The 10,109-nt window shown below is 35.9% G+C and overlaps 1 protein-coding gene across 2 annotated transcripts; it reads left to right on the forward strand.

Annotated features, from left to right (window-relative positions):
• The first annotated feature begins 1,044 nt into the window (after nucleotides 1-1,044).
• On the forward strand, nucleotides 1,045-9,850 carry VCAM1 (vascular cell adhesion molecule 1). Of its 2 annotated transcripts, XM_013961207.1 has the most exons (10): nucleotides 1,045-1,061; nucleotides 1,518-1,590; nucleotides 2,279-2,554; nucleotides 3,275-3,592; nucleotides 4,361-4,633; nucleotides 5,234-5,500; nucleotides 6,031-6,297; nucleotides 7,229-7,495; nucleotides 8,219-8,485; nucleotides 9,218-9,850. In XM_013961207.1, the coding sequence occupies exons 2-10, from the start codon at nucleotides 1,527-1,529 to the stop codon at nucleotides 9,376-9,378; spliced, it is 2,160 nt and encodes a 719-aa protein (XP_013816661.1). In that variant the 5' UTR covers nucleotides 1,045-1,061; nucleotides 1,518-1,526; the 3' UTR covers nucleotides 9,379-9,850. The 2 variants fall into 2 exon arrangements, with proteins under 2 accessions (XP_013816661.1, XP_013816662.1); XM_013961208.1 differs by lacking the exon at nucleotides 5,234-5,500.
• Nucleotides 9,851-10,109: the final 259 nt, after the last annotated feature.

Genomic DNA, 10,109 nt, shown 5'->3' on the forward strand with positions numbered 1-10,109 from the left:
ACTTAACTAAGAGGGTGTGCTTTACTTGAGAAAAACACTTTCTGTGGAGTCAAATCACATTCTGTAAATGCTGTTTACCTAGTTCCGTAGATTTTGGTTTTCTGGATTTGATTAAAAAGAAAAAGAAAGAAGACATGATGACAGCAGGAGCCTTACCACCTCTAGTACTACTCTCATCCGAATATGCTATATTGGAGCCAGCATTAGTGTCTTAATCATAAAATCTACTTGGCTCAAAAAGTATTAGGTTGATGTAGTGCCAGCTTTTCAGCAGTGAAATTTGTTTAGCATTCATAGATCTGTTTTTATTTTTAGCATTTATTTTTCCAAGTTACTACTCAGTTAACAGGTAGTTAGATCTGTGCTCTTTATAAAATGCACAATGCAATGACAATCACAGTTCACAGACATCAAATGACTGATTAAGTTATTACATACTAAATGATCTGGTAGAGACATTTTTAAGACGTATGTTTTGTTTTGAATTTCTTGCTGCTTTTATTTAGCAATTCATGTTTGACCAGTTGCAATTAGTGGTTGAGTAACTAAACAATTGAGATTTGTAAACCTTTATCTATTTTTTGCTCTCACAGCATTTCCCAATTTAAAATTAAAAACTGGCAATATATTACTTTTTTCCTAACATTGTCTCTTTACCAGACAGTACCTAGTAGTACCGGTGGTACTTGTCTTTGTTCCAAACTGCATTTGTATATCCACTGGAAACCAAGCACTGACCTGGAGTTATATTTTCATCTCTCTGCTTTAATTATATTTAAATAGGACAGTGTGTGATCTCAGAGGAGTATTGGTAATGTAATACATGCCAATAGCATTTCACCAGAAGGGCCATTTGAGGGACATTTTTAAAGTAAAATCAGGAAAATCTGTTCGTTCCATTCATCTGAACATGACTAGCCTAGTACAAGCGGATGAAGTCTGATCTCCACGCTTCTCATCTGACTAATATTTCTTGATTTTTAGGGATCAAAAGCACTAAGGAATGTGAATAACATCACCTCATAGAGTGGTGGCACAGTTTTCAAAGGGAATTCACAGAAGTGAGTATTGTTAGGACTTTTCACAAAAGACCCAGTCCTATGAAGATATTTGTGCTGAAGGTAAACTTGAATAACTTTTCCATCTGATATGTAGTTCTATTGAATTACTTGGAATTACCCACACTCATTCATTTTATCAGACATTTGCAGAACCAGATCTTGACTTGCTCTTTGCAAGTACAATAGGCCCTGTATTTATTGTTTTCCTGGGCTTCAAATTCTGTATAAGAAAGCAGCAGAGGGCGCTGAAACCACCTACACAACCCTATATGCATGCCTTCCTCTCTACACTGGATTTCCCCGTCCAGGGATTTCCCATCAGCCTCATCAGATCCTTTATAAAAGCGCGCTGGAGCTATTAGAATAAACAGTTGCAGAGCAGCAGACTCTCACTGAACTTCTTCACAGGAAATCGAAAGCAAGACTTTTGAATTTACTTTCTTTACCTAATTACAGCAATTACAAATGATAAAACAGATGGAAAGAACAAGCCAAGCTGTGATAATAATTTTGTATGCATGCATGAGTGGTAAGTTGGAAGGGTTTGTTTCCTTCACTTTGCTTAAATTTTGGTTAATGTCAACTGAGCTGCAATTTGCTGTTTGATCTTTATTTCATTTTGTTCCAGTTGCTTTTACATTTCAGTGAATACAATTGTCAATTAAGTAGTTCTGTCAGAATCTTAAGAAACTTTTTTTCAACATTTACTTTGAGCTTTTTTATGCTCTGCAGTAACATGGTCCTTTTCTCATTCAGTTTGCTAGATAGTCTAGGAGACAACTGCTGTACATCACTGCGTGTTTGATTTTACTATCATCCCTGACAGTATCAGCCAAGTTTGGTACTAAACATTCGGTTGAAAGTGATCCTGTATTTGCCCTTTTTAACTTCTTTACTACCCCTCCTCTCAAATCTTACAAAGTTTTAGAAACAGATCCAGTTGGCAAAAAGTTTTAAAGCCTTGGTTTTATGCCATTTTGCACATCAGAAATGGGTGTTAGGATCATCTGAGTCCAAATGATCTTTACTCCATAAACATTGCTTTTTTTTTTTTTTTTTTTTTTTTTGGACAAGTAAACCACTATTTGAACTTTATTAGTTTAACTGTTTTAAACTTGTAAAGTAATGAGCTCTTGTGTCACAACAGACCACGAGAAGAAGAAGGAAAATAAATGTTGAGAATGTTACTGAGTTTATGTATATTCTCCCTATTGTAGTTAAAGCTTTTGAAATGGAGATTACACCTGCCAACAGAATTGTTGAGCAGATTGGAGAAACACTCGTGCTTACATGCAATACTACTGGCTGTGCATCACCAAGTTTTTCCTGGAGAATCCAAACGGACAACCCCCTTGGAGGAACAGTGAGCAACCATGGGACATACTCTACCTTGACTATGAGTCCAGTTAGCATTGAGAATGCTCATGATTATCTGTGTACTGTCTTCTGTGGGCTTGAGAAGAAAGAGAAGAGTGTCAAAGTTGAACTTTACTGTAAGTGAAAATGTAAAGTTTTCTTTTACTTTAAGTAGTACTCATTCATAAAAATTCTATGAATTGTTCTTAGATGATGCAATTGATGGTAAACTGATAACCCTAGGATAATGAGTCTGCTATAGCTCAGCATATATTTCCTTGTAAGATTCATGTTTCTGTTCAGGCGTCTTACTCAGCCTCTTTCTGCTAGCTTGTCTACACTGAAGACAGCACACACTGGTCTTATTTTTTCTTATTCTTGGTGATACTTGAAAGGCAAAAAATAGGCTCCCCAAAGCATTCACAGAACTGGAAAAAATATGGTTGAGATGGAAATATTTGCAAAACCTGCAGGTGAAAAGCACATAATCAAATCCCTTTGCAATTTGTAGGGAAATGATTAAGGTGCCCAAACCTACTAGTACGGATGACAGTATACTCCCAGTGTATTGATGGCATTAGTTGCGTATGTTTAGGCAGCTGAATCACTGCCTAGGTGCCTTGCTGGATCTTATTAGATCACTTGTGGTCGTATTCTAACAAATGTACAAATGTAATTCCTGCTAGTGCGTGAATTGCTTATAAAAGATGTATACCTCTTCATATCAAGATATGCCTTGTAACACAGTTAATACACAGTCATGTTCTGAACACCTCTAAGCTTAAGATGTTTCAAATCTGGATCTTGCTCTTGTGTTTTCTCTAGGCAGACTAAATAAATTGGTTTTGCTCTTTCAGCTTTCCCCAGTGATCCTGTCATTGAGATCAGCACATCCTTAGTTGCTGGGGAACAAACCACTGTCATCTGTAAAATTCCTGATGTGTATCCTTCTGATCACCTGGAAGTACTCCTAAAGAAAGAAGAACATATTCTTCTTGAGAAAAATTTTTTTGAAGATGACAGCACAAATACAGAGACCAAAATTGTGACATATTCATTTTACCCCACTACTGAAGATATTGGGAAAGAGATTACTTGTGTGGCCAAGTTACCAATTGCTAATATGGATTTTGAACCCAAAGAAAGAGTAACTTCTCAGAAACTGAATGCAAACTGTAAGTCTTTTTATACTAGGGTTTTCAAATCAAATACCATTTTACGTTAAGGTTCATGGAGTGGGCTTACAAAGTATGTGCTGTAAATCATTTATAATCCACACTTTTTATCTATATTATTTGTATAGATAATCTGCTATCTAATATCTGTATTAGGCCTCACACCATTGCTAGCAACTGTATTGCAAAAAGATCAGAGCTAGTCCATGGCTCTTTAGTTATTAAATATCATCTCTGAATACAGTCTCATAACTTCTTTGGGGAACAGGTGACTGATGGCTTCAGGTTTAAAGACGAGGGCATAGAATTGAATGGGGCTGTATTCAGTAACATTCGGTGAGAAACGTGTCCATGCAGCCTTAAACACCCACTCTTGTTCATGATGGAAATGAGGCAGTCCTGCAGTAACTTCTCTCTCACTTTCTTTCCTTGGATACTGGTAAAGACCAGAATAAAAATAACAGCACACAGATAGACAATTATTTTTAAAATTGCCTTTGCAATTCTTAGTTTATAGTCCCAGTCAATAGGGTGACAACAAATGTAAGAGTTTAAAAAAAAAATTGTACACATTTTGCCTAGTTTAGCTTTTAAAGTTGCAAGCGTGAACACCTTACCAAGTTTGGAAAAATTGTTCCACCGGTGCACCCAGATTGTTAATTTTTCTCTGTATTGTGTGAAGTGTTTCTCTAGAGAAGCTAGCCTTAGAGATGTGCATATCATTCTTCATCAACATATTGATCATATTTTTCTTTTGTTCACTTCAAGTTGGTCCTAAAAATACTGTCATTACTGCATCTCCAAGCAACTCAGCAATGGAAGGAGACTCTCTAAAACTCACTTGTGTGACTGAAAGTAATCCACCACCACAGATAGTTTGGAGAAGGCAGGTGGCTGACAAAAGCGTTCAGTATCTGGTGGAAAACAATGTCCTTTCTATTCCTCATGCCCATTTCACTGATTCAGGACTGTACATCTGTGAAGTAATTAATCTGGTGACTAATAAAACAGAGAAAGCAACTGTGGACATTGTTATACAAGGTACAAGTCTGCATGAATTTTACTTATATTGTTCAGTACCCAATCTACAGTTGTCTGTTGGGTTCAGGACTCTGGAACACTGAAAATTAGAAAATTATGGGGCCTTCCTTACTATGTATTCAGGAGTCAGATTTCAATTTACTGTTACTCTTTGTGGGCTATGTTTTACATTTCAATGCTTAATTTTCAGCTAATTGTTTTTCTACTGGTGTACATGCAGACTTAAAAATATTTCCTGCAGTGCAACACTCAGAGTCTTAAAGGAATCTGAGAAAGTGGTATTGTGGGGATCACTGTTATTTCCTTGAAATAGTAATGCACGTAGCAATTTCACAGGAACATCTCAATCTCCTACTTCGGACTTTTAAACAATAGTAGTAAATTTAACAGGCATTTAGTAGTAAAACTATATCAGACTATAATTTATTATCATTATTAATACTACTATTTCAATAGGTGCAAAAGTCTCGGCTGGAATCTGGGACCAAAACCAAAATGAAGAGATCCTTGGGCAAACAATTCCTGCTTTCTTAAAACGCTATTCATCTTTAGTACTTCTTTTGCTTTAGTATAACGTTAGTATTTCCTCTTGTCATGCAGGTGCTCCAAATATTGCAGAGTTCTCCATTAAGCCTTCTACAACAGTTCGGGAAGGAGAAAATGTTTCCATACGATGTTCCGCTGAGAGTAACCCTCCTCCTAAGATTGTTTTAAGGAGAAAATCTGATGGTGCAGACATGGGGCTTTACAGTGAGGGAGGAATTCTCCTCCTGCCATCTGTGACATTTCTTAGTGGAGGAGACTATGAATGTGTAGCAGAAAATAAGTTTGGGAAAAATAAAAGTGCAGTAGCTCTTAATGTGGAATGTAAGTGTCCATATTTTATTACCAGTCATTTAAAAATAATTAGTTATGTCAGTTCTCCACTTACTTCAGTGACAGATATAACAATCAAACTAAACAAAAAGCTGTGAGTACAAAACCAGAGTCATAGCTCTGCCTGTTCCCTAACCCTTCCAATACTCTTTTGAGTGCATTTTTCTCTTTGTAGAAAAAAACCAGCCTAATCCTCTGCACTTCCCAAAGAAAGGAGCAGTGCTGAGGAGCAAAACAGAGGCATGAAATCTTTAATGTAAAGGTTAGACCTGGCATTTTGTCAGTCTCAAATCAAGATCTGAATGAGGGAGACTGACCTACCTTCTTAACATTCTTGGTTTATAGGTAGGATATTTAGCCTATGGAGAGTTTGCATTGAGGCTCTGAAACTGTGTGCTTTACTTATTCTGAGGATAAAAGAGAAATTAACTTCAGGAGGCTGACAACCTGCATCCAGCAGGAAATATTTATCCTTCTCTAAAAATTCTATTGATAATTAACTACAGGATTCTTCCTTTTAGATGGACCAAAGAATACAATCATCTCAGTAATCCCTGCTGCTACTGTTAAAGAAGGAGAAACTGTGACAATGAAATGTACTAGTTCTGGTAATCCAGCTCCAGTGATCTCTTGGAAGAAAAAGACAGTCACTGGGGAATCTGAGAAAATTTTTAAAGATGCGACTTTAACTATAAAGAATATCGAAAGTCAAGATTTGGGGCTTTATGAATGTGAAGCATATAACCAATTTGGCAAAGAGGAAAAAGCTGTGAAATTACTTGTTCAAGGTTAGTAGAAGAAGATGGAACACATTTTTTTAAAAATATATTTTAGGTCCAAATCTCATTCTGTGCAGGCCAGTGGGAATTCTGCCTTTGTCAATGGAGTTAAAAGGTGGCCCTATTCCGTTAAATCATTTAGGTAGCTCTAAATAATGAAGGGTGAAATCTGCCTTAGTACAGATAGATAGCTCATGCAAAGTCCTTCCATGTCAGTTTAGCTTCCATTACTCCTTTGCATTGGCAAATGTACACACGAGGCAAAGAAGCTATGAAGGGAAACATCTATATTTTCAACCAAATAAGTCTCAGTGTAGGATCCAGATACTTGCATAGAAAAGATTCAAAGAGAAAGTATACGCTGAAAATTCTCTGTGGAGGGACTGTTTTCCAGCCACTTGGCCCTCCTTTAAGTATCGACAGTGTGTCCTGTTCTCATAAGCTCCATTTAAACTTATGTCAAATATTGACTCCTCAAGCTGTGTGCAAGGATAGCAGAGTTTCATTTTCAGGGAATATTTTTGTAGTTGTTACTCAGATTGCCCTTAGAAAACAAGATCTGCTCTAGTTTTCATCCAATACTCAGAGCAAGCTAAACATAAATGTTTCTGAAGTTGAAAAAAGACTGAGTAACAATATATAGTCATAACAGCACATACACACATGTGCATTTTAGTAAATTAAGTAATCCTAAAAGCAGTCTAACTGACAACACTACTATACAGATATATAGTATCATTATCTATAACTAATTAAGAAAACAAGGATTAGAATATTATTATTGGACTATTAATTTATTTTTAAAGTGTAACTTCATTAATAAGTGCATTTCTCTTCTTTAGCCAGTCTGGTTGTGTTTATTGCATAGCAATAATGTGTTGTTTAAAGGTTGCTTCTGCCACTAATCAGTCTGTCTTCTTTATTCTTTACTTTTTTGTAGCTCCTCCAAAAAATACAACACTTTCAGTTTTCCCTTCAAATGCAGTGAAACAAGGAGAAAGTGTTGCCATCTCTTGCACATCTACAGGTGTTCCAGCTGTTCAGATTACTCTGAGAAAGAAAATAGGTGATGTGATCACAGCCCTTGAAACGCAAGGTGGCAAATACACCATAGGCAGGGTTCAGCTAAAGGATGCGGGAACATATGAATGTGTATCCATTAATGAACTGGGAGAGGAGTCTCAGCACATAGTACTTGATGTCAAAGGTCAGTTAAAATAACTACTGTATAAACTTAATATGATGATTTGTTTTAGAAGGATGAAATTACATCTTCACTTCATTTCCTTCAAATTGCAGTGTTCTGTCTCGTCTTTTGTTGTCCATTAAGAATGAAATGTCTTTAAAAAAATTGTCTTGAGATGAATTGCACAGAGTCTTGTCATAAATAAGTGATAGGATCTTAGTGGTAATGAAAACTGCTGTCCAAAATGACAGATGCACAGAACAACTGCTTCTTCAAAATTTTCATAGTTCCACTTCCCCCAGACTGTAAAAACAGGATTTAAAATTGTGGAACCTAATGACAAAAATGCTATTTTAGGACTCCTTTCTTTGCCTTTTCTATTTCTCATCTGTTGAAAGAGGACATCAACCTCAGGGGCTGTAAACTCATGTCCTTTCATGGACTCACTGAATAAATGAAATAAGAAAAGAAGAAAAGGCTCTATATAACGTAAAATATATGCAAAATAGTCCATCAGGTGATAAAATGTTCTTTCTGTCAATTGCTGTTGAGTGCACTGTGTTAAGAAGAGCTTATCAGCTAGTGACCAAGTAGCATCTAATGCTACATGCTCAAAAATTGTGGTGAATCCATTAACTGAATTAATACTTTGTGTCTACAAGCTGCTGATATCTTGTGATTTTTTTTTTTTTTACTTCTGTTTGTTGCTAAATCTTACCCTGTTTCTTTTCTTTTCTTTTTCAGTTCCTCCCCAAAATATTACTGTTTTAGTACATCCATCAGAAAATGTTAAAGAAGGCGAAAATGTCACTATTACATGTAGCACATACAGTAACCCACCATCACAGATGGTCCTGAAAAAAGTCCATCCAGAGAAAGAAATTATTCTGTCATCAGTGAATGGAACCTTTACACTCTACAATGTCACCAAAAATGACACAGGCAGATATTTGCTTGATGTTTTCAATGAGGTTGGAAACAACATTAAAGTGATTGAGATAGCCGTTGTAGGTAGGTAATTCTGTTGCCTTAAACTGATTTTGTTCTTACCTTCTAATGAATTTTGTGTCAAGGTGAGCACATCTAGTTCACTGCTGATCCTTGCACAGAAATAGTGTGATTAACTTTAAAAAACAAAAAGATCAAGGCAAATAATAAAACAGCTGGTGAGAATCACCTGTATATAACCTCCTTTCAAAATGAATGTTATTATTTTTCTTACCTGACATGGTGCAACAGCTCTAAGAAGGGAGTTAGAAAAAGGAGGATCCTGGCTATGTTTCTGTGCACCTGCATGAACAGTGGGCCTAATCCATTGCATGGAGCAAGATCCATTTCACAAAAAATTGTAAAGACTGGGCTCCTTAAACATGGTCTTCTCCTGAAGTGCTATGGTTCCAGGAAGCAGAAATGTCCCAAGTATTCCTTGGGGAAAATGCAGGATATTCTTCTTGTATTCTTCATGAACTCCATGGTACTCTTCATTGTAGATGATACCAGATGGGTTTGAACTTGCATAACAAATTCAAGACCAAGATTCTGACTAAGAAATAAAGTGAGTAGTATGAAGTTGCTAAAGAAGCAAACATAAGGAAGAGGGTTTGAAATGTGCTTTGTACATGAAAACAGAAAAAGTGACCCAAATGAAGGTGATTAATAGCATAGCTTTTACAGTAATATACATATATTTGTTTGAATCACTTTTTACACAACTTTTTTTCTTCTTTTGTCTCCATTTTGCAGGAAGAGTGGAAAAACCAGATCAAATGATGCCTGTGATTATTGCATTCTCTTGTGTAACAGCAATAGCAATACCTGTAGTCGCGATTTTGATCTACGTGTCAAGAAAAGCAAAGATAAATGGATCCTACAGTCTTGTAAAAGCACTGAGGCTGAAAGTGTGATCACGTGAATATAACAGTCTAAGTGGTTCATAATAAGCAATGTTATTTTTTGTTGTGTTGGCTCTGCCAACACAATTGTTGGCTTTGCTCCTCTTCCATGATGTGCTGTAACAAGCAAGTGACTTAAGAATGCTATCATGTGATAGCAAATGGAAAATGTTTTGTGTTTCAATGAGTATTTCAGTATTTAAATGAAAGGCAAAGCTAACATCCTGTCTTAGAAACAGGGAAACCACTTCTCTGTTGAAGCATGCTCAACAATGAGTTCCTGGGAGAACTAGGTTTGTATATAGTGTATAATCTGTATTATAAATATGTTCAACTGAATATCAGTTTGTAAAAATGCAGAGCCTTACTGCAACTGTACATAGAAATGTTGTTAATTCAGAGATATAAATCAGCATTATTTGAGCTGATCAGATGGTAATATTTTATTTTGTATTATTCTACAGAGTGAACGTTTTTAATATAAATTGTCTGCTTGTGGAAATGTTTCAAAAATGTTCTCTTTTCACTTACATTGCCATAAACCTACTTCCAATGAAGTTGCACAGTCACTGGGCCATACATTTCTAATTAACTTAAATGCAATTAAGATCTCAAGACTCCTTTTTGAAACACTTTATTTTAGTTACTATGTTATTATAAATGCTATTCAGAATGTGTCTGGGATTAAAGTCTAGTTAGTTTTAGAAAAGCTAAGATATTTTTGCAGGGTTTAATCATTCTCA

Source organism: Apteryx mantelli, chromosome 8, assembly GCF_036417845.1.
Source record: "Apteryx mantelli isolate bAptMan1 chromosome 8, bAptMan1.hap1, whole genome shotgun sequence".
Classification (NCBI taxonomy): Eukaryota; Metazoa; Chordata; class Aves; order Apterygiformes; family Apterygidae; genus Apteryx; species Apteryx mantelli.

What these genes read in the sequence shown, in the direction of transcription:
- VCAM1 (XM_013961207.1), top strand. Translation starts at nt 1,527, where the DNA reads ATGATAAAACAGATGGAAAGAACAAGCCAAGCTGTGATAATAATTTTG. An exon ending in TGTCAAAGTTGAACTTTACT is followed by an intron (nt 2,555 to 3,274) that starts GTAAGTGAAAAT and finishes TTGCTCTTTCAG; the next exon opens with CTTTCCCCAGTGATCCTGTC. An exon ending in GATTGAGATAGCCGTTGTAG is followed by an intron (nt 8,486 to 9,217) that starts GTAGGTAATTCT and finishes TCCATTTTGCAG; the next exon opens with GAAGAGTGGAAAAACCAGAT.